At 35.9% G+C, this 24,286-nt stretch overlaps 4 protein-coding genes across 4 annotated transcripts; 1 reads left to right on the forward strand and 3 right to left on the reverse strand.

The window, feature by feature from the left end:
* Positions 1–15: 15 nt before the first annotated feature.
* Positions 16–1,684, reverse strand: LOC108861810 (UDP-glycosyltransferase 91C1). The gene has a single exon (XM_018635768.2). It carries the CDS (start codon positions 1,564–1,566, stop codon positions 205–207), a length of 1,362 nt encoding a protein of 453 aa, XP_018491270.2. The 5' UTR covers positions 1,567–1,684; the 3' UTR covers positions 16–204.
* Positions 1,685–6,470: 4,786 nt separating this feature from the next.
* On the reverse strand, positions 6,471–7,632 carry LOC108859672 (probable CCR4-associated factor 1 homolog 5). The gene has a single exon (XM_018633579.2). The coding sequence runs from the start codon at positions 7,551–7,553 to the stop codon at positions 6,582–6,584; it is 972 nt and encodes a 323-aa protein (XP_018489081.1). The 5' UTR covers positions 7,554–7,632; the 3' UTR covers positions 6,471–6,581.
* A 2,916-nt stretch (positions 7,633–10,548) lies between these two features.
* On the forward strand, positions 10,549–11,128 carry LOC108860537 (uncharacterized). The gene has a single exon (XM_018634400.2). It carries the CDS (start codon positions 10,778–10,780, stop codon positions 11,012–11,014), a length of 237 nt encoding a protein of 78 aa, XP_018489902.1. The 5' UTR covers positions 10,549–10,777; the 3' UTR covers positions 11,015–11,128.
* Positions 11,129–21,212: 10,084 nt separating this feature from the next.
* Positions 21,213–21,683, reverse strand: LOC108858429 (protein DOWN-REGULATED IN DIF1 11-like). The gene has a single exon (XM_018632355.2). It carries the CDS (start codon positions 21,681–21,683, stop codon positions 21,213–21,215), a length of 471 nt encoding a protein of 156 aa, XP_018487857.2.
* Between the last annotated feature and the right edge of the window lie 2,603 nt (positions 21,684–24,286).

Consider the following 24,286-nt stretch of genomic DNA (forward strand, 5'->3'; position numbering starts at 1 on the left):
TTAAAGTGACATTTTCTTAAACTTACTTATCAACTATTAAAAGAAGTTGAATTGTTAATTAAACACATACATAGCGTAGAACACCATCGAGTTCTTATAATATAAACTAATGCAAGATATTAAATAACAGAAAACCACATTGGAAATATCACATGCTTACTAGTACGACTAATCATTGCGAACATGCAATGAGATGGTGTTAGACTATTTACTTCTCATAAAACCAACAAGTTCGTCGACGTAGCGAGAATTTTCATCCATGTTCCCAAACAAACCCTTCATGAGCTTTGCTTTTGCCCTAATCGACTCGCCTGCATCATCAACCATGGCCAATCGAACCGAGTGAGCCACCGAGTAAGAATCAAATGAACCCTTTTCCTCATCTCTAGGGATCTCAACACTAAGTCCCTTTCCCTCCAACAGCCTAGTGTTGAGACCTTGCTCATTCAACACTGGGAACAAGATAGGAACACGCCCCAACCCTAACCCTTCCACCAATGAGTTCCAGCCGCAGTGCGTCAAGAACCCGCCCACCGAGTCGTGACTCAGGATTTTGACCTGAGGAACCCAACCAACATGAACCATGCCACGTCCCCTAACTCGTTCCACGTACCCATCTAGAATCTGTGACTCGTCTCTTATAACCAAAAAGAAAGGCACCTCTGATTTCTCCAACCCATGAGCGAGCTCAGTGAACTCTGCTGTAGGAAGGCTCGCCTCGGTACCTAGTGCCACGTAGACAACTGAGTTCATGCTCTGCTTGTCGAGCCACTTCTTTATACCAACCCATGTTTCATCTCCTTCGACTTCATCTTCAGTACCGGATGGCAAAAACCCTGTCGGAAACACCGGTTTTCGATACAGATCTTGTAGTAAACCAAGCCACTCTGGTTCAAACCCCGTCGAGGTATGGACGAAGACCGCATCAGACTCAGAGATCGAGTAGCCGAACCGTGCAGAATCAGAGACTCCATTCGTATCTTTCCCCCTCTTGTCACCGACCAAAGTTACCTCGTGATAACGATATGCCATGTTTGACTGGAACGGGATCCACGGCGGCACAACCGTGAAGTCTTCCGGCGTAGATCTGACCCCTTCTATCAACAACGAGGGCGGTCCCAAGAAGCAGAGAGAGGCTGCGTTGAAGATGCTGAAGAAGGCCTTGGAGATTCCCAGCTCTGCCGCAACCGGAGGAAGCCAGTGAGCAGCGTAGTCGTATATGACCCAGTCCGGAGACTCATCTCGGAGAAACTCCGTCAACGGTTGCTGGAGAAGATCGAAGGCGGATTTGAGAGACTGTTGCTCTTTGTAAGGCACGTCCATGGAGCATTCAGAGCCGGGAGTTGAGCCGGGGAAGGGAACGAGAGGGAAAGAGACGAAGGTGATGAAGGAAGAGAGGGTTGATAGTAACTTGGGAAGTCTCTCGATGTTTCTTGGTGTCGATATGAAGGAGACCTTGTGACCCTTTTGCGCAAGCAACCTGGACATACGAAAAAACGGAAGAAGATGACCCATAGCTAGCCATGGAAACATGGCTACATGCATAGCTCCTTCTCCCTTCTCCATTTTTGTGTGCTATCTCTGCGAGCGAGGGCTACGTGGTTTAACCAAAAGACAATTTGAAATATGCTTCTCTTCTGAAACAAATTAGCGTCAACAATTTAGAATTTAAAAGACAAACGGATCGTTACTTGGCTCCACGTTCACAAAAACTTATTAAAATTTATGTTATAAAAAGACCGCAAGTGTATAAGTCAAGATATGATGTGGGTAGCTCAATAGTCTCAATTTCAATTTTATTAGTTGGACTTGAGTTTGGTGCAATGTTTTTAGTCTTCACAAGTATTATAAGAAAAATCGGTTTGTTCCAAACCACTACAATGGATGAACTGCAAAGATAAAAAATGACTTATTCTTGAATGGATAGGTTCAAAAACCAATAGAATTTTATTATCTCATATACAATATCGTTTTAAAATTTTTTTGTCAAGTTCTATTATGAATTTTAAATCAAAAATAAAAAATAAATAAAAATAACAGTATTAGCAAAATATTTTTTTTTTTAAATATTTTAACGCCATCAGCAAAACACCAAACTTTTGGATAAATCATAAGCCCTAAATCAAAAACACCAAACACTAAATCTTAAAAACACCAAACCCTTAATCACAATCCCTTAGATATTTAGGGTTAGAGTTTAATGTTTAAGATTTAGTATTTAGTGTTTAGAGTTTAATGCGTTTTGCTGAAAAAGTTGAAAGTATTTAAAAAACTTTTTTAGTAACTATTGTTATTTTTATTTATTTTTATCCAAGAGTTTAGGAATTAAGATTTAAGATTTATTATTTTAGTATTTAATATTTTTGATTTAGATTTAAGGATTTATCCAAGGGTCTAGAGCTTACCTAAAGATTTAGAGTTTGCGGTTTAGTGTTTTGCTCAGGACGTTAAAAATATTTTAAAATTTCTTTTTTTGGTAACTATTACCATTTTTAATTAGTTTTTTACTTTTTATTTAGAAAATATATTATAATTTGACAATATTATTTTTTTAAAGATATTGAATACGAAATAACAAAATTTTATTGATTGGTAAATTTACATGTTTATCCTATCGGTTGAATCCAAAAATAATTCATAAATAAATATGTTATGTACATGTCATTTACGGCCGCATAGCGCGTTTAGTCTTCACAAGTATTATTAAAACTCGTTTTCTAAACATACATGTTACATCAAACAATAATTCTATCATATTTTAATAGTAATCAAGCGATCAATTAAATTTGTAATGCATATATGCTATAGGTTCTACGGATATACTCTCGCTAGTCGCTACAATCATAGATAGAAGTTCGATTAACGCGATCATATTACATTCATTTAAAAAACTGTTTTGGATAGTCACGCATATAATTTCATATGGTGGATTTTTTTGTGTGGTCAAAATCATATGAAAGATATATGGTAACCAATTCTATAATGCCTTTCCTTTGTAGTAATCTAAAAACAACAAGCACTTTGTAGTATCTTATCATTTTATTATGTTTTAAAAGCATCTTCAATGCGCTTTGTTCACCTGAAGATTTAACTGAAACTAGAAACCCAAAAACAGAAATATATGTAGCCAAAGCTGGCAATTTCAAAAAGATCTCAGATGCTATTGAAGGGAAGAAGTGGATAGTAACTGCAGATTAAAAGTGAAGTGACAGTAAAAATATATTTACTTTTATTTAAGTTCTTTAGTAAGTTAAGTTTGTTTAGCCTTCGTAGAAAGAGTAAAAGAATTAAGGTTTTTTCTTCTATTCTCTCTTTTTCCATATTCTCTCTTCAATTTCTTCATCTATTCTCTATTGCATTCATTCTATTCAATTTAATCTCATATTCTTATATAGATCACATCAATAAACTCATTTTCTCTTTATCTCTTTCGCATCCAATCTATTTTATTCTTTTTTTTTTCTAGATTTGACCATGGAAAACAAGGTAAGTGGTTGTTTTAATCACCCTTAAGCGGGTAAACTACTTGTTGTGGTCTATGATGGTCAAGACCACTTTAGGTGGTCATGGTGTATGGAGTCCTGCAACTCAAGATGAAGCTCCGAAACAAACAATCTAACAAGATGTCAAAGAGAATATCCTTGTGGATGAAAGCAAGTGGTTTCAAGAGGATCATTCAATTTTTTTCTTTCATCTAAAACTCCATATAAGCATCATTTTTGGATGTTTATTCCTATTGTGAAACCGCCAAGAGGCTTTGGGATATTTGAAGTCAATAAAGCCATCAGTATTTTCAGCAACTATTAAGATCGCTATATGGCGACAACATAACCCTATCCAAACTAATACATGCCATCTTCTTACGAAGCTCCCTGACCTAGTCAGGCTCCATCCGCAGCCTGTGAAATAAATGTTCCATCTCAGACTTTAACATGTTTGAGAATGACAAAACCTCTTTAGGAACACCATATCTATCTCCATCATTCAATCATTCAAACTAAAACAACTCCTTTTCCTTACATGCGCCTCCTCCATCTCACTATCCGTGGAAGTTCCATGTGGGTAACCAAAGTCATCACGCTCCACATCTTGCATCCCTCTAGAATGCTTCTTCTTTATAGATTTGCGATCTACAAGGGTTTTTGAGATTGAACCGAAACCTTCCGTGTCAAACTCTGGTGAATCTAGCTTAAAAAAGGTTGGCGCCATAAACATTATGATTCCCGTGATGTTTGCTCAAATCCGAATTTAGGGATTGACTCAATATCAAACCTATAGCTCTGATACCAAATATAGTTTAGAAACTTCAAGAACTCAATCATAAATAAGAATAACTCTCTTATTATCTTAAGAGAAAATAATTCAAAAACCTTAAGCTCACAATCTTTCAATCGACCATAAGTTATGCAACAACATATGCATCTTCTTTATATAACTCACAATTTTCTAAACTCATTAGAAATCACACAAATAGATAATTTCTTATTCTATAACTCGGTAGAAAATAAATAGCTCGCTCTCCAAGCTACTTTAAACTTAGCGTCTTAGCCCAATCACCTCTTTCGACAGAAAGTATACCAGAAGAAAGAATACCCGGAGAAAAATTAAACTTGAACCCAACCAAAACCGCAGTGATTGAACCGGAAGAAGAACCAAAAAAGACATAACACAACAACCTCATCACTATGAGTCTATGACTATGACCAATCTAAAGAACATATGCCATTGCCAATGAGAAAAATTATAGGCACCAGGAATGAAACCTTGACTTCCCATTGGGAAAAAGCGCCAAAACGACCCCCAAATTACTCTATACTAATGCCCACTGTAAAGAATTTTGTTATAGAATCTTTCTCATATTAACTAGGGGACGTAACCCCCGCGCGGGGTCATCGGAATATAATTGTTTCTCTGTATAAATTTTTGTTGGTGTAGTATTTTGTTATTGTCTTTGTTTTGCGAAGATTTGTATTTTAATAGGGTTGATGTACTGAAGTCTAGTTATTTTAGATGTTTCGTTATATGCAAAACGTTTTTAAATTTCTTTTAATCCTGTGAAACTATTAGGATGCCAACATTTTTCATAATTTATTGTAAGCAAGAACAATAAAACATATATTAATCCTGTACTCAATCATCCCTATTCTTTTCAAGGATAATTGACTGCAGGATTTTGCTTTTTTTTGTTAAAGTTTTATATCATTCATGTGTGTTAACATGTTGTGTTTATTTCTCTCACCCGTTATTTTTTAAGGTATGAGTCATAAAATCCATAGCATAATATATATTATGGAACGGGTGATTCAAGCAGACATCATAGTGATAAAAAGAGGACATGTATCAAAAAAGGCATTTGATACAGAGCAGATCCATCATACGCTTACCATGCCAAATAATAAAGAAGGGCTATGATCTGGTAAGGTACTTGTTTGTTGAAGTCAAAGACCAGTGGAAACTCATCACAATGCTCAGAGAAACGAAAGCCACCATCTAAAAATTAGCGAGGAAAAAAAAACGAAATTATTTACTAACCTTGTCTAATGAAAGCACATGAGGTCACAAAAGCTACAAACAAATTGCATTTCATCTCACGGCTTGACAGGTACAAAAAAAACTAAGCATTCTTGATCGTATCATGACCATCTAAGCCTTCCCTTCGCAGCTTCGCCAATGATGGAAGAAACAGAGAATTCTCATAAGTCATAATCTTATTACATGATTAAAATAAAGCCAAAAATTAAGGCAACACGCATCAAAATCAGAAGAGAGATCAACCTGCATAATTGTGGACTGAGCACAAGCTGGAAGAGCGAAATGAGTTTGATCTCACCCCAGTTAACTACAAACATAATTGTGTTATCCGAACAAAGGGATAATAGGGCTGAAGTGGCATGAGAACACTCACCAACAGAAACTGAGACAAAGCTAAGGTAACTATTGAGGTATTAATCTTCTGTGAAATCCAGGTAAAGTGAAGAAAAATCAACCACCGCTAAACACAAGCAATACAGCCGTTACCAGAAACCTCCTTTTTTATTTATCTTGCTGTTGAAGAATCTTGAGGTTATGCAGTAATTGTTACAGTGATTTTGACAGATATGATAAATGTGATTCTTTTATTGAAATATGAGTTTGAAAGGGAAGGTATATCAGCGTAGCCTTCCTTCCTGGTGATAATGGAAGAGGCACAGGAACAGAGCCATTCAGTTTTGTTGAGGCTTTAGCTACGTAGAACGTGGGACAGAAGACTACTTATATGGAGAAATTTGGGAGTCAAAAACGGATTAACTGTTGTTAAAGGTCTCAAATCTTTCCAGCTTAGAGGCTATTACAGTAGTACATTGTCTCTGAGGTTCAGGATTGGTAAAACCATGTTAATATTTGAAAGTGTTGAGAACTACAATGGAAGTATTATTACCGTGTTGCAGTTAGAAAATTGAGTTGAAAGAGTATAAACAAAGAAGCTTCAATGAGAGAAGTTAATATTTGTATTTAAAAGAAAGGTATAATATATTACAGTAGTTGAACTATTATCGACAAGAAAGATGAATGTTTCACTTTTCTGCATTCCTTGACATCGATCACAGATAGTTTGACAATTGAGGTGCCACCGGCACTACAAAGTAGCCACTTGGAGATGGATGATGAGCATACATAATCGGTCTAGGTGGATGGACCGGTCCATAACATCTTCTTGGCATACATCTTCGCATAAGAATCTCTTGTTCCATCACTTGCTGCTGCATAAAAAAATGTTGTGCCAATCGGTCACATTCCCGCCTTATCCTCACAATCTCTCGTTGATGTTGCAGATCCTCGTGTTCCCGCTTTCGCTTTAGGTCACGAGACAAGGTGAGGTTTATGTTAGTGAACACACGAGCCGTCAGTTGGCTGTCGGAGCCAGCATGATGCGCTTCTCCTACACGTGTGATGCCAAGCTCGTCGGCTAATCTTTGCAACCCGAAACGACTGTTGAGTCCTCTGCACTGTCCCGCGAGTTTCTTGACATCGAAAGTTAACCCTAAAAGTTTCTGAACCGTTTCTTGAAACCCCTGTGATGTGTCGGGAAGACTTTCGCGTCCGGTCATGCTCTGAACTATATAACCTAAATCGTACGATCCATCGAAAGTAACCCAATTCATCTTCTTGGCTTCGTCTTTAATCATCTGAGTAAACTCTGCGAAGAAATCTTTGATACCAACTCCTTCCTCTCTGATTCTCTGGAAATCGAGGCCGTTGCGCTTGAGGAAGGCGATGGATTTCTCGTTGCAAGGATCCTCTGTCTCGTCGAAGTCCGAGAAATTGACCTCCCAGGTTCCGCTGATTGCTCCTTCGCTGTCGAATAAAGAGAAACCCAGTTGAATTGGTTTGGTTCGGTCCACATTGAACCTCAAGTTTTGGTATCGAGTATCGTCGCTAGCTTCCATGGCGGTCTCTCTCAGACACCCGGGAAACTCGGTGTCTACAGAGATGTAATTACAGCTTCTTAGAGATTCCCGCACCAAATTCATCTCTTCTGTCTTGTTCCAAGACCAGATCTCGTGGATTGTCATCTGATTTTTTTTTTTTTGTTTTCGAAAGAGAAGAAGAAACCCTCTCTGTATCTGCGACTTGTTATTTTTTTAGGTTTTAGAAAACGAACAGTGTAGTGGATGTTGTTGTGTGTGGGATATATATATAGATGTTTATTATTTTCCTTTTTTCCCACACAAGGTTTTCCTTTTTTTTAACAAGTCAGTTTACGTTGACTCTTTGACCTCAAATTTCCTTTTTTCTAACACAAATTTCCTTTTCTAAACTTAAGATTTCCTTTTATTCATTTTTTCAAATTAAAAGACACAAAATCTGAAGCGAGAAGTATACCAACAACTTTTGCATTTCGATTGGATACTAATTGGATTTTTTGGTCTATGTTCTGTTCAGATTTTTGGGTTTCCAATTTTATGCCTAACCCTAGGTACAAGATTAAAAAGAGTGTCGCAGAAACGATTGTAGCTTGCAACACACATCAAATATTTGTAGGTTTTTTTTTCAAATATGACCGAAGATTTTAAGCCAAACACAAAATAACCAATGTTTTTTTTGAAACATTTTTTTTTTCCTATTCAAGAAAATGTCATAATTTTTTTTTCTTCGAAAATGAGTGTTTTACCTTATCATCTTCATCTTTACCAATTATTTACAATATTGTTATTGCCATCAATACACCAACCACCTGAACAATTAATTTGAATGTCTTAATGCACCAAAGTTTTGATTTTTACTCTTCACATCTCATTAATTATGCACACAAATCATATCTCTTTCACTTTCTTTTTAAATTTATTCAAAAACCAAGATTTTGATTCCAAACTTTGTAAGGTTCATAGAGACATTGACGCTCATGATTCTTGAAGACTTTCAGAAGATTTCAGGAAGACTTTCAGAAGACTTTGTTAGATGTGTTTTCCATCAAAAAGACTTCTAGGAAAATTTTCTAACCTTCTTTTATTAAGAAAAAACCGGAAATTTCGGAGAAGACTTCTCGGATAAATATGTTAATTTTGCAATTGACCGATTTTTTCATAAATTTGACTTTTTGTAAAAGACTTTTCGGGAAGTTTTCTCGGGGAAAACTTCTATTGAAATCTTCTGAAAGTTTTCCGGAAGTCTTCTCACTGTCGCAAGAAGTCCGCGTGGATTAATTTTGCAATTGAAAAATAATAGTTTAGTGAGAAGATTTCTTGGAAAGTCCTCTCAAATTTTATTCCAGATTTTAAGTCAAACTTTTGGTTACGAGAGAAGACTTCTAAATATTGTCAATTGCAAAAGTATTCCATGTAGACTTATTGCGACATTGAAAAACTTTGGGAAAACTTTCAAACCCGAGAAGATTCTATAAAAAGTCAAAATTTTGATAAACTTCGGTCAATTGCAATTTTAAGAAGTCTTCCTTCGTAAATTTGCAATTGCAGAAATAACCTAAATAAAAGATTTCTTAAGAAGTCTTCTACGTTAATCTTTATTAGACTTCAATTTTCTCCAATATTAAAACGATTTTTATATTAATTTATATTTATTAGTCAATATTAGGACTCCTGAGTGAAATTCATAACTTAATTTGTGATACTTACGAAGTTATAAACATTTTTGTTTATAATGTTTCTAGCAAATCCTAGATTAGAGGTTATGATTAAGGGTTTAGAGGTTAGGATTAAAGGTTTAGTGTTTTTTAAGTTTTAGTGTTTGGTGTTTTTTTGATTTAGTTTTTATGATTTATCCAAAAGTTTAGGATTTTGGGTTTAGAAATTAGAATTTATGGTTTAATGTTATTGCTAATGATATTACAAATATTTAAAACAATTATTTTTATTATTATTTATTTATTTTTACCTTTTATTTTAAAAACATAATATAACTTAATAATATTTTATTTTCTTTCTTACAAAATACTGAATATAAAATAACAAAATACTATTGATTAGTGAACCCAAAAATTCATCATATCATATGGGGCCGAAACCAAAATAACTCTGAAAGATGACCATCAATTAAATTGGACTGAATAAATTAAGTTTTCAACCTAAACAATTATAAAGGTCCTCTTTGTGGGGGTTATTGGTTCTAGTATTTTTGTGGATTTAGAAAAATGTTTTGGATTTGCAAATCATTGACAAATCCCTTGATTTCAAAATCAAACAAACATATTTCAAAATCAAAGATTAGATTTCAAAATCAAATTAAGTGGACTTTATAAATGAATGAAATGGATTTGCAACTAATTCATCATCTTCATACGCTATATATATTTTCTTCTTCTGTAAAGGATCTGAAACCGAAGCATCTCGTGGACTAACAATAGATTCAGTAACCTCCCTAGGTTTCAAGACGTTGCTATTGTTAAAAACGGCATCTACGTATACTCCTCGCGTCTCACAGTTTCTACCATTTTTTCTCAGGCAGAGCATGTATTCCAGAATTAGCAATCAATCTATCATCATCTCTAGAAACGGAGTTGGGCTTAGTAATCCAGAAAACAGTTTCTTCTATGTCAAGAGATTTATTGGTTGGAGTCTACTCAGATTTTGGATATGTTTGTCAAGGATGAGGACAGGAACATCAAGACTCAATCTGGATGAGGTTGTAGCCTAGGTGATGAGGTTGTAGCCTAGGTGATGTGGTTCAGTTTTGTCCTCGTGCAAGTGCAAATGTAGTAATCTGTTATTTTTATAAAATTTGAAGTTTAACCGATATAATACAAATCCAAGCAAAATAACAAGTTTTACCTCTGTATTTGTTTCTTTGTATTTTGATCCTAAAAATACTCACAAATCCATTGAAGTACAATTTCAAATCAAATACTTAAACAAATCCTTGTAATTGAATAACACTTGATTTCAAAATCTATTTTAAAATCACAAACCAATAACAATAGATTTGAATATGAATTTTAAAATCATAAAACCAATAACACTAGATTTGTTTTGAATTTGAAAATCCATTAAAATATGCAAACCAATAACACCCCCTTTGTCTCAAATTTACCAAAATCACGCAAAACCAATTAAGAAAACGAGTCAACGCACGTGGGTTAATACCTGCTCACCAGAAAAAAGAAAAAAAAAAGGAAAAATTCAACTTTGGACGAACTCGGATCCAAGTCGATTCTAAGCTTTCCTAATCCAACACGGCCAAGTTTCGTCGCGTCTTTATATAAAACAAAACAAAACCAAACCTTTTTTCTTCTTCTTCATAAAATTTCAAAAACCAAACAAAGAAAAATCTCTCTCCTCTTCTAATGAATTCGATGTTCAGTCCCTTCGACGCCATGTCCGCAGAGATTATGGGGAAGAAAGTCACCGCTGCGTCTTATGTCTGCAACCCCTCTGAAAGCAACGCTGCTTCTTCCGGTGGTCAAACCGTGTCTTCTTCGCTGAAGAAAGACGAAAACGCTACCAGTATGGCGAAGAAGCAACCGAGGTATGCTCTGGAGCTCGACGGGATTCATTGCTTCGAGACCATTGTTCGTTCTTGATTCCAGCCAAGATTACACATCTTTTTTTTGTTCTATTCCATCATGTAAATACTCTTTCTGGAAAAAAGAAAAAATAAATAAATTCTTAATTAGAATCATCCTTTTGTGATTGATTCATCTGTGTTTCGTTTTTTAATTCTTAAATATGTACATATTCATATAAAAGTTAATTTTTTTTCTTTAAGCGAGAATCGATGAATCCTTGATTATCAAGTTAGGTTTGGGATTGATAGGCAAAAGATTGAGGGTTTAGATGATCCTGTAATGTTTAGCATGAACATCATCATTATCATAACCTACACCAATCCTCATCATAACAAGATGCTGAAGCAATTTATAGTTTAGAAACTGGTGAGCCATATTGCTCCTTCTCCGCATCGTTGGTGTATTTCAAGCATCCTATCCACGGATTCGCGCAGCTCCAGCCGAATGATGCTGCACAAGGGCTCGCTTCTTGACCCTTCCAGTCACAATCTGCACAACACTCATCTCAGTTAAACGTGATTCTTGAATCTCAATTGCTTAGTTGATGTGTTATTTGCTGTTTTTATCTTTTACCTAAGGATGATCTGCAGCAGAGGCTTCTATCATTATAACAAATTACGCTAATCATCATCCATAACAAGAAACTGAAGCTATACATTTAACTTGGCCAGAGAGCTTTTTATAGTTTAGAAACTGGTTTACGCTATTGCTCCTTCGCCTTTCTCCGCAGGAGCATTCTATCCACAGATTTGCAGATTCCGCTGCCGCTCCTGTCAATAGATGCTGCACAAGGGTTCCCTGCTTGAACCTTCCACTCACAATCTGCACATACGAATCATCTAAACTTGATTCTTGAATGTCGGTGGCTTAATTGATGTGTTATAGGCTGATTTTATCTTATACCTAAGGGTGTTCTGCAGCAGAGGTTTCTATATCCGATGTGTTCAACATCCAGACCAATGAACCAATATCCTAAAGAGACATCTTCTTTTGCATATCGTGAAGTAGACATTGTGGTGAATCAACTAGTTTATGATGATTGTAAAGAGTTCGGTTCACCGAACTTCCAATACTACAGTTTAACTAACAGTCGATTTAAGTCAAAAGTTTCAAACAAACGACAGTTTCAAAAACTCTACTTGTGACCTATGACAAATCGCCTAATGATTCCATTTTCTGTCTCTAATCTTTTCAATTCATCCCTTGGAAAAGCAAACACTTTTGTTACATCTGCTATGGATTCGAGAAAGAAGAGATGGTTTGTTCTTGTTGAACCTTTAGGAAGCCAAGTTCCTCTTATGGAGTCTCTTCGTTTCTGCTACTAAACGAAGTCATGATTCCCATCACAAAGAACATTCCAGGCCGCTCCTTGGATTGCTCTGCTACTGATTTTGCAACTTCTGGAGATCCATCTCCACCATCAGATCTTACCGCTTGAGCTGTGGAAAGTTCTACTTCAAGGGACGAAATCATCTTGTCCGATGGTCCTGTGGATGAAAAAAAGGAGGATCAGTACTGTATAAAGCCATCTATATTATCAGAAAAAATACATGTTTTAGTGAGACAAAGCCACTTTTCTTGATAACATTATGAACATGAGTTATCTGTCTCCTTCTTGTACATAAGAATCATACCAAACTGTGATTAAATCGGTTGATGTAACACACACACAATACAAGGTTGTCTAATTGTCACTTGCTTTGCTCTTGCAATTAACAAGAGGGAAGTGATCCAGTTTGATCATTCTGCGACCTCTCTCATTTCTTTTAGAAGTGGCCGAAATCCTAAAGAAAGAAAAGGTGACCACAAAAACAAATGTAAGCATCACATTACTAAATATTACTTGAGCTTGGTTTATCTTCTGAAATTGCCTAACTGTGACAAAAGATCAAGCTTTTGGAACAGAACCAATAAAAGGCCAACTTGTAATAGGGAACCAAAGTTACTGCATCACCTTTTTAATAGAGTGATAAGACTTTGGATAGGTGTATGTCCCGAATTACTTGGAGATGATGGTATTGTCCACGAGAATACTAGAACTCATGGTTGGACATGTGTTGGATGATGATTTGATGGACCCAAAGGCTACTAGTTCTTTGGTCGATGGGTGGTTTTTTCACAGAAAGAGGATGGGTTTTCCCTTAGTTATTCACTACAGATGAGATTGATAAGAACTTAGATGTTTATTGATTACTAACCGCCCAACCATTAAGCCCAATCTTGAGTCTCACAAATCGAAAAACAAGCCTTTCCAAGATTCCTCACAGAATGCCCTAATGAAACAAACTAACGAGCCTTCTATATCTAAGACTCGTATACAACTTTTCTATTTTTATAAATAGTAATATTAGCCAGCTCATCACTTCTTTAAACTTCCTTATTCACGTTCTGTTTTTTCTTCCTTGTCACGTAAACCCTTAATGGCATATCAATACCCCCGGGATGAAGAACGAGCTTGTCCTCAAGCGCAAAACTTGGAAATTGTTGTTTCAACTCTTTCAAAAGCATCCAAGAATTGTCATGAGAGGGTAAATTCTTCCAAGAAACCAAGACCTCCAAGTGACCTTCCTCATTATAACGTGTCTCTAACAACTCGTGGGGTTCCACCACCAATTCATCGTCATGAGATAAGATCGGGGGAAGTGGCAAGATTTTTTTCCCTTGACCAATCACTGGTTTCAACTGGGAAACATGAAAGACAGGATGCACTTTCGAATCAACTGGCAGCCGTAGTTTATAAGCCACTTGTCCAATCCTCTCCATCACCTCATAAGGACCATAATAGCGAGCTGCTAGCTTCTGGCATAGACGTCGGCTCACACTCTGCTGCCGATATGGTCGCAACTTCAAATACACCAACTGACCCACGTCAAAGACAAAATCTCTCCTTCTCTTATTAGCATTGTTCTTCATCACTTCTTGTGCACACAACAAATGCTGCTTCACGTCTGCTAACAACTCATCTCTCTCTTTTAACATCTTCTCCAACTCAAAGTTGTTCGTCGACCCTTCCTCAAAACGAAGCAAAGATGGTGGATCGCGCCCATAAACCATTTTGAAAGGCGTGCACTGAATCGCTGTATGGAAAGAGGTATTATACCACCGTTCAGTCCAAACCAAGTATTTTGCCCACGTTTTCGGGTGAGATGAAGCAAAGCAACGCAAGTAAGTTTCGAGACAGCGGTTCAGTACCTCGGTTTGCCCATCTGACTGCGGGTGAAATGCTGTGCTGAAACGCAAACGAGTACCAGATGCTTTAAAACAATCCTTCCAGAACCCACTGAGAAACACTTTATCTCGATCAGACACGATCGAACGAGGATATCCGTGCAATCTGACAATATCGTGAATAAACTTCTTAGCCACATCAGAAGCAGTAAACGGATGCTTCAAGGTCATAAAATGACTGTATTTACTCAGCCTGTCTACCACAACAAAGATGACAGTCACACCTTGAGAAGATGGAAGTCCTTCAATGAAATCCATTGAAATATCTTCCCAAATCTGCTGCGGTATATCCAATGGTTGTAACAGTCCAGCTGGTGAGAGTGTACTATATTTGTGGGTTTGACACACTTCACAAGCCGCCAAATACTCTTGGATTTGCTTCCTCATACTACTCCAATAGAACACTGCTCGTATACGCTTCAGCGTTTTCAAGATACCAGAATGACCTCCTAACAAGCTATCATGATATTCTCGCAGTATTAATGGAATGTAAACAGAGTCCGAAGGAAGAACCAAACAGCCTTTATAGTAAAGCTTGCCCTGCAGCATTGCATAACCTGCTTTTACAGTCTCTCCACGGCTCAGTTTAGCAAGTAATCCTTGAATCTATTCACTCTTGTCCAACTCTGCATATATATCTTGAACCTGTAATGACGATGGCAGTGTAAGAGCAAAGTAGCAAGACCTCACTTCCACTGCTGAATATTGAACTATGCGAGACAGACCATCAGCAACCTTATTCTCTGTGCCCACTTTATACTCTATATCAAAATCGCAGCCCATGATTCTTGTCAACCACCTTTGATAATCCAATGTAACCTCTCTCTGCTCTAAAAGATATTTTAAACTTTGTTGATCTGTTCTGACAATAAATATTCTTCCCAGTAAATAGTGTCTCCATTTTTGAATTGATAGAACAATTGCCATGAGTTCCCTTTCATAGATGGGTTTGAGCTGCTCCTTATCAGTCAAAGAATGACTGAAGTACGATATTGGATGTTTTCCCTGCATCAATACAGCCCCGAGACCATAACCTGAAACGTCTGATTCTATAATAAAGACTTGTGTGAAATCAGGAAGCGCCAAAACTGGTGTGGTAGTCATCGCCACTTTCAAAGCATCAAACACAGACTGTGCGACCTGAGTCCACAAAAACAGCTCCTTTTTTAACAATTCCGTTAGAGGTTTAGCGATCATCCCATAACTCTGCACAAACCTTCGATAGTAACCCGTCAAACCAAGAAACCCACGCACATCTTTAACCGTTCTTGGGGTAGGCCACTTAACAACTGCTTCAATCTTTTGAGGATCTGTAGAAACACCACGCGCAGAAATACAATGACCAAGATACTCCACCTGTTGTTGGCCAAATGCACACTTTTTCTTATTAGCAAAGAGCTTATGTTTCTCAAAGACTTTGAACACTTCTTCCACATGCACGATATGCTCCTCCATTGTTGAACTAAAGACCAAGATGTCATCGAAAAATACCAACACAAACTTTCTCAAAAATCTTTGAAACACCTCATTCATCAAAGATTGAAAGGTAGCTGGAGCATTCATCAAACCAAATGGCATTACTCTGAATTCATAGTGCCCCTCATGAGTTCGAAAAGCTGTTTTCTCCACATCTTCTTCTTTCATCCGGATTTGATGATAGCCAGACCTCAAATCCAACTTTGTAAAATATTTAGCGCCATTGAGTTCATCTAAAAGTTGATCGATCATGGGAATAGGATACTTATCTGGAACTGTTGCTCTGTTTAACATCCCATAATCCACACAGAACCGCCAGCTTTTATCTTTTTTCGAACCAAAAGAACCGGACTTGAATAGGGACTATGACTTGGTCTTATGATACCAGTCTCCAGCATCTCTAACACACTCTTCTCCATAACCTCCTTATGCACCTGCGGGTACTTGTAAGGTCGTACACTCACCATACCTAAACCAGGGTACAATGTGATGCCATGTTCATGACCCCGCACTGGTGGAAGCTCTGTTGGTTCTTGAAAAATGTGATCAAACTTCGCTAAAACAGCCCACAACTCCTCTGGCACTTCTTTACTAGCTTGTGACATTTTCAAGGATTTCATTGGTCGTTGGAGCAAAGGGTCACCCAACAAAGTTACCTGCTTGCCGTTATACCAGAATACATATTCATGTTTCTCCCTGTCGATCTGGCACTTCCCTAAAGTTCTCAACCAATGCATTCCCAGGATGACATCAATATTTCCCAAGTCCAAGACGATAAAATCAGTTGTAAAAGTCACTCTTTGAAGATTTATCTGCACACTTCTGCAAACTCCTGTACCATTCACGGAGACTCCCGTACCAAGCAAGACTTCCAAGCCTTGTGCTCTATCAATCTTCAGTTTCAACTGCTCTACCATCATTGGGGAGATGAAGTTATGAGTAGCCCCACTATCCAACATGACCACCATAGTATGTTTCTTGATGATCCCTTTTAATTTTGTTGTAGTAGGAGAATCAATCCCATAAAAAGACTGTAGCGAAATAGTCTTTAACTGCGGCTCCCAAACTATATCATCCTCATCCAGCTCTGCACTTTCAGCGTCAATAAGCTCCATATCCATGTCGTTAATCACTGTCAGCACTCGCAAAAACGCATTAGGACATACATGTTGTCTATTCCACTTCGCGTCACAAGTAAAACAATGCCCCAAGCGTTTCTTTTCAGCAATCTGAGCTTCTGTCAAACGGAGTGTTGGTCTTGTATTTGTAGGTTGCTTTGTTTGCTGATTCTTTTCTTGTGGACTCTTCTCCTGCGGTGTCTGTTTCTGTTTCCATTCCGTGTGAGGAGTGAAACTAGAATAAGATTTTGACACATTTGATGGTCCTCCCACTTTACTGCTGCTACGTTGTTGCATCTCCTTTTGTACAACGCTAAACAGAGAACTTGATTCCATCTGATAAGCCGTCGATATCATATCTGGCAAGTCAACTGGTTTGCACATAGTCACCACCTCACACATCTCGGGAGACAAACCATTCATAAAAATCCCTTCCTTCTGAGTATCTGATAAGCCAAAAACTTGAGTAGACAGATCTTCAAATTTATGTATATACTCAGCAACGTTTCCGGTTTGTTGAACATTGAAGAACGGTTGACTTGGATCTCGCAATTTCACCTTAGTGAATCTTGCAAACAACCGCTGCTTGAAGTCCATCCAATTCACAAACTGGTGCCTCATAATCTCACTATTGAACCAGCTCGAAACATCACCACTCAGACTCACCGAAACCAATTCAAGTTTCGTCGTCCCGCTGTAACCACCAATCCTGAAATATCTCTCCGCCAAGGCAATCCACCCATACGCATCTTCTCCATTGAACAATGGTAACTCAATACGACGTATCAAGCTATCACGATCATCTATCAATCGCGGTCTATCCGTATCAGACCGAAGAGTACGACCAGGTTCCAGGTCATAATCACGTACTTGATTAAGACCGTTTTGCGGACTCTCCTTAAGATCGTCGATCACTGGTGGAACTAGAGCCTTCGTCAACAGATTGCAAAGTTCGGAAAACTTCTCCTCTAAGCTTGTCATCGAAGCTCGTAACTGCACTGTCGCTTCCTGCTGTTCGGCTAAGTTCGACGCCACTGTCTGAGCAAGCGATTCCAACGTCGTCGATCTAGTCATCATCACGATTGTTCGATCCAGAACGCTCTCACGCAGCAATTTGATAAGAACTTAGATGTTTATTGATTACTAACCGCCCAACCACCCTCTTTTAGTCTCCACAAATCAGAGCACTAAGCCTAATCTTGAGTCTCACAAGTCGAGAAACAAGCCTTTCCAAGATTCCTCACAGAATGCCCTAATGAAAGAAACTAACGAGCCTTTTATATCTAAGACTCGTATACAACTTTTCTATTTTTATAAATAGTAATATTAGCCAGCTCATCACTTCTTTAAACTTCCTTATTCACGTTCTGTTTCTTCTTCCTTGTCACGTAAACCCTTAATGGCATATCAGAGATATCCACGAGTGTAACCTTGTTTACTGATGGTTATGGTATTCGTGTAAGTAAAAGGGTCTTACGAATATTCACAACCGAATAAATAGAATAACTCTCTTTACGAGATTTTAGATTTAAGTAGTCTATTGCTTAAGGCAAAACATGGGTACAACTAATGTTTATATACAAGAAACTAAAATTCCTAATACTTGATTGATGAAAATGATTGTTTTCTCTATTTCCAACTCTTTATTTTCATCATCCATTTCCAAGCCATTTATTGCCATTTCAGTTCGTCCAACTCACTTTTTTATCACACTGGATCTAACTGTCCATTTTTTATAATTTCTACTTGTCCAATCAATTTCCTATCTTAAAAAGTTTCTCCATTCGATTTCCTGACCAATCATTGTTGCTCCATACTCTACGAAGGCCATTTCATGGGCCATTTGTCTTTTCTCAGTCCAAAACCTCATGTACCAAACCAAATCGCTTTCCATAAAGTCCATAAGGTCGTGCATTGTCCCATTGGCTAACTGGTTTTTCATTGTCTTGAAATCCTTGAAGTTTAGGCTGCTCCAGATCGCATCATTGATATCTCATGGTTTTATGTGTGTCCATGATATAAGTCATGTTTTAAAGTTTTTATGTATGTTTTGATTCTGTTATGAGTCATTATAAGTGCATATACGTTTTGGACAAGATTTGAGAGTCTGGAGAACTTGAGAGATTGGGGAGATTGTAGCTGAAAAGACCAAGTTGGAATCGATATTTGGAGCTGGTGTCAATCGACACCAATCATGTAAAAAAATTTCCGATGATTATTAAACAAGTTTTAGCGTTGAAGATTGTCCCAAATTCCATTATTTGAAATTAAGTCTTTTTTGTTCTAGACTTTATTTAGATTTCTGAGAGTCTTATATTTCATTATTCATACTTGGGGAGAGCTTTATGAGAGAAAACCAGAACTCAGTAGAGAAAAGATTTCAAACTCCCTTACTTACTCTTTTGATTTCTTTATGCAGTTTATTCATATAATGATTTGTGTTTTATTGATCATGTTTGAATAATCTGCATGTTAGATTTAGGTTCGTCAAGGGTTAATGTTGAATTATTAGACTGAAGAATTGTTAGGCTAACCATATAACTCTTCGTCGGGATTTTTTTCAATGCTTATTCTAAATTGACAACCTGGAATTCAGATATTAGGATAATTGGTTGGTAGACATGAAAGAGTTATTAATTTCTTGAATAATTTTTATATGAGAAAAATATCTATCTTCAAAGAAATTTGGTTTATGGATTTTGTGAACTTATCAAACATGTGTTCAATGCTAGTCTAAACTGATTAAATTCATGAAGAGATTTGGAATATTAAGAACTAGACATAGATAATATCTTTAGTGAAAGTTGGTTGATTTTATTGTTGTTCTTCCAGTTCGAAAAATATTATTAATAAACCCTTAACAACTTGTTTGATCTTCAATTTTGATTTATCTATGAATTTTCCTTAATCTATCTCCTTTCCTAATCGTTTACAACTGTTTATTGCATTACATCTTTTATTTTTAGTTTAATTTGAAACTGAAGTCTATTGAGTGATCCATAATATTCTATATGGATTTGACCCTCTAAATACTGCATTGCACCTCTGAATTGACAGAGTAGCTCATATGTATAATTTCAGCATATCAAATTTTGGCGATGTTGCCGCAGACTCTTTGATTCACCATTATTAGGTGTAGAATTTAGACTATTTTTTTTCTGTTTGCTTACAGTTATTTCCATTTTACATGATTATTTGAGGTCTATGCATTATAGTACCAGGAGCAACAAGGAAACACAACTTTTGAATATCTGAGTTCATGCTAGTTATAGTTAATAAATGCTTCTAAATTTTTGAAACATGATGCTCTTTTCATATCGAGTTTTAGGCCATTAAAGTGAAAAGCTTACCAACCGAGTAGTATCAATTGATAAAAAGACTCTCTCTTAAGTCTTGAGAGAGTTTGAATTTTGTGAATATTGTTACTCTCTCAGATCTTTTTATTATGTACTTTTTATTTAATTACACAGTTTTAACGATAAAATATGATTTGCTTTTGTATGAGGTTATGAGCCTTTTGTATTGTTTATTCTTGTTCGGAAAGTAAGTATTTTCTTAGGATTAGGCTTGGTTATCTTGGGGATATATTATTAGTAACGTTGTTTGAGATAAATACCAAAAGCATAAACAATCATGAAATCTTTTTTCCCTTGGGATCATTTGATTATACATGTGTTTGATTCCTTCAGGAAGTGAAGAAGCACCGTATGATCTCTTAGACTCTTCTTCTTCTTCTTCTTCACTCATTTTCATACCCAAAAAATCTTCTTCATTGAAACCATCTTAATAGAATCATATCTCTGCATCTTAAGGAGATTTCATGTTCCGTTTACCCCATATTTCTTTGGTGCTTATCCCTTTCATAAGATGGTGTAAAAGTAGTGATCGTATCATCTAGGATAACCTGAAAACACAAAGAAGTTATATGTTTTGAGGAAAAACTTTGCAAAATAGCTTTACATAATTAATTCACAAATCGTTATTAAAATTTTTCAAATTAGATTCTATCTAGGATCAAAAATGAGATTTAACTTTTTTTTGTTTTGAAAAAATGAGATTTACCTATTGTTTTTTTTCATATGTCATTCTCCTACTTTTTTATTTGCTCTTTTAAATTTACTTGATTTTCAAACAACATCATTTATTCGAGTTACAACGAAAGAAATCTTTGATTTTTTTATCAAGATTCATGTGCAATTAGATTTTATATTTGAAAAACTAAAAAACTATACTAAACAAATATTTGCTAGAACAACCCATGATTAGAGTCATGACAATGAATATGAACATTTGATTTCATTTTATATAGATAGAATAGTATAATAAACCATTATTTTATAATAAATCATATAATACAGCAAATGTTCAATCAAGATAACTTAACCACGTCATTATGATGACGAAGGATATTCAACTTCAGCAGAACATCTATTCCAAACCTCATTGGTTCTGAAATAAACTTGAGAAGCAAAGCGTTTAAGTTGATACAATCGAAACACGAACTTTCTAAACTCAATGTAGCATTCTTTTCCAGCTCTTACTACCTTCAGACAACACTCTCTCGAAACAGGTTCATTCGTAAGAATCTCTTTAACAACATCTTCATTACATTTCCCAATACCACTGGACCCCATCTTGTCCCCACAAGTTGTGAGATATGCTACGTATTTTGGTGGCAAGTTCTCGAGGATATAAATATTGTAATCCTGTGAAGCCGGCGATATCTCCCTCAATGCTTCCATCTCGGGACCGGGATTGACCAATGGTTCGTCGTTAACATTTTTTTGGCCGAAACTTGGATACGCATATGATACTAAAGTGGCAATAATGATAAATGCCACAAAAAGTGTCTTCATCTTCATTATGTATTATTACTTTTAACTTTCTTATTTGAATTGTTTTCTTTCTCATATTAACATGATCTATAAGTATGTATATATATAGTAATCAACTAATTTTGAATGTTATTTCTGCTGATTTGTATTAATTTTTAAAAAATAAACGTTTTCTAGTTGTTTTGAAACAACACAATTTCTTAATTAATTACTTCAGTTTTCAGTTAGTTCTAAGAATAACTTTTAAAGTTGACTTCTATGTTTCACACATTAACTGTTAATTTAATAATATTTCACTTATGTCACATAATGTAACTAACAGAATCTTGGATCAATGTTTCTTGAAATCATTACATGGTCTAAACATACCGGTGATTTCAGAAAGGCAAAAATGAATTGTAGAAGAAACATCTATGCGATCCCACGTTTTCTCAGCTTGGATCTTCACAAACCGTGTCTCAGTGTGCTGCTTTGGCAATATACTCAAGTGTGAATTATCCATCACCTGCAAGGCTGCAACAAAAAAAGGAAGTTTACATTTATAAAAATACACTTCTGAATCTTATGCTAACATATATGTATAGTAGTCACAGACAAGAGACAAGATCATACATGAACCTAGAAGTAAGTCAGTAACACGAAAAGAAGATATTTTTTTAAGACTTATTCTTGGGTTCACCACTTAGGGTGAACCTCTAGTTCACCAACCAATAGGATTGTGTCATTTAAGATTCAGTATATTTTTAAAAAGGAAACAAAATATTATCGAATTATATTATACTTTCAAAATAAAAATTAAATAAAATTACTAAACACAAAAACAAAGCAATTTAATCTAAAAAAAATATTTTCAAAAAATATTTTTAACGCTCCCAACAAACATTAAATCTTAGACTTTTGGATAAATCTTAAATTTTAAGATTTATCCAAGAATTTTGGATTTACCCAAGGGTTTAGGGTCTACACAAGGGTTTATAGGGTTTAGGATTAGGATTTAGGGTATAGTTTATTGTTGATTGTGTTATAAATAGTTTTTTTTTAAATCAAAGTTTTATAATTTATCTAAAGGTTTACTAAAGGATTTAAGGTTTAACATTTAGAGATTAGTGTTTTTTGTGGTATTATTTTGTTTTGAAAAAAATACTTATTTTTTGCATTTAGTATTATTTTATTTATTTTTACTTTATTTTTTAATTTTAAAATGTAATATAATTTGCAATATTTTGTCTCCTTTTTCAAAAAATGTCAAATTTAAAATAAATAAATTCTATTGGTTGGTGAATTTATAGGTTCACCCTAGGGGATGAACCCAAGAATAACTATTTTTTTTTAAGGAAAGGCGAAACCTGGTTCGGACTCCGGCTTCCAAACCACAAGTGAAAATCCCTAGCACTGCCGCAGATTGCATGAGTATCCTCTCAGAGCAATTATAAGTTAAGGTGAGAATAGCTTCGAGTTTAAGCAACAAGAGCTTTTGATATGGTTTCTGGTTATCTGGATTTTGACCTCGAGAAGGGATTTGATTAGTGGAAAATTGGTTCATCTTTCAGAATTTGAATCAGATTCAAACCTAGACCATATAAATTTTTCTTTCTGATGAGAGTCGTAGAAGAACCATAAAGAGAGAAAACATATTTGAAGAAAGTCAAAAATCCAAACAAAAAATGTCCAATTTTTTTACCATGAAACTAGATTCTATTAAAATACCATGGACACTGAATAACAGGTGATTTGAATTCCTTCCTACAAATACTCAATCCAATAACAGTGGATTTCACCTAAAATTTGAACTCCAATAATTTCCATTGAATTCACTAATTCAATAACACCCCCTTAGTTTATCTTCTAATTGGAGGATTTCGTCTTCCATAAAAGTGGTTTACTGCATCAAAACCTTTTCATGGAGATTTTATGGGTAAAATCTCATGTTTCAGCCACATCCAAAATGTCCTTCCTCATATCTAGGGTTGAACTATGCTGTTAAAGATCCAAAACTTTTCTATAAGAGAAAAGATTGTAGAGCAGAAAAATTGGCATATTGGGAGTTCTCTTTTGTGGTTCAGTGGTCTCCAAACTTACCTCTCAAATCCCTATCTTTCACATCTATTCCTTTTATGGACCCATGTAAAGGTATTTCCTTTTACGGACCATGTAAAGGTATTTCCTTTTATCTATATATCCATGAAGGGTTAAATCCAATTGTTGATCATCTTGGATTTCTTGATGAAGTTGATATGGTTTTAAAAGACGGTATTTAAAATTGATGTGGCTCATAAAAGTGATAGCTGGTTGAACTAAGCATCTTTCTACCTATGAAAAATATTGAAACGGAAAACAGAGATATTGTATTTATTAGTGTTGCATATATGTGGGTTTCCCCTAGTGTCTTTGGTTCAGTTAAATGGGACACTTGGAAGCCCTATTCCCAAAATAGAAGAAGGGCGCATGTTCTATCTCCGTTGCTATTCAGAAGGCCTCCTCTATTAAGGAGGACAACACTCAGATCTCCTAAACAATCTGATCTTTTGTTTAAAGGTTCTTTGGATTTTTATTCTATCAAGATTAATGCAGATGTTCATTTCCATTCTGTTCCTGTTGACTGTTACTTGATTCTACTATTCAAGCTCTAG

Source organism: Raphanus sativus, chromosome 5 (assembly GCF_000801105.2).
Source record: "Raphanus sativus cultivar WK10039 chromosome 5, ASM80110v3, whole genome shotgun sequence".
Classification (NCBI taxonomy): domain Eukaryota; kingdom Viridiplantae; phylum Streptophyta; class Magnoliopsida; order Brassicales; family Brassicaceae; genus Raphanus; species Raphanus sativus.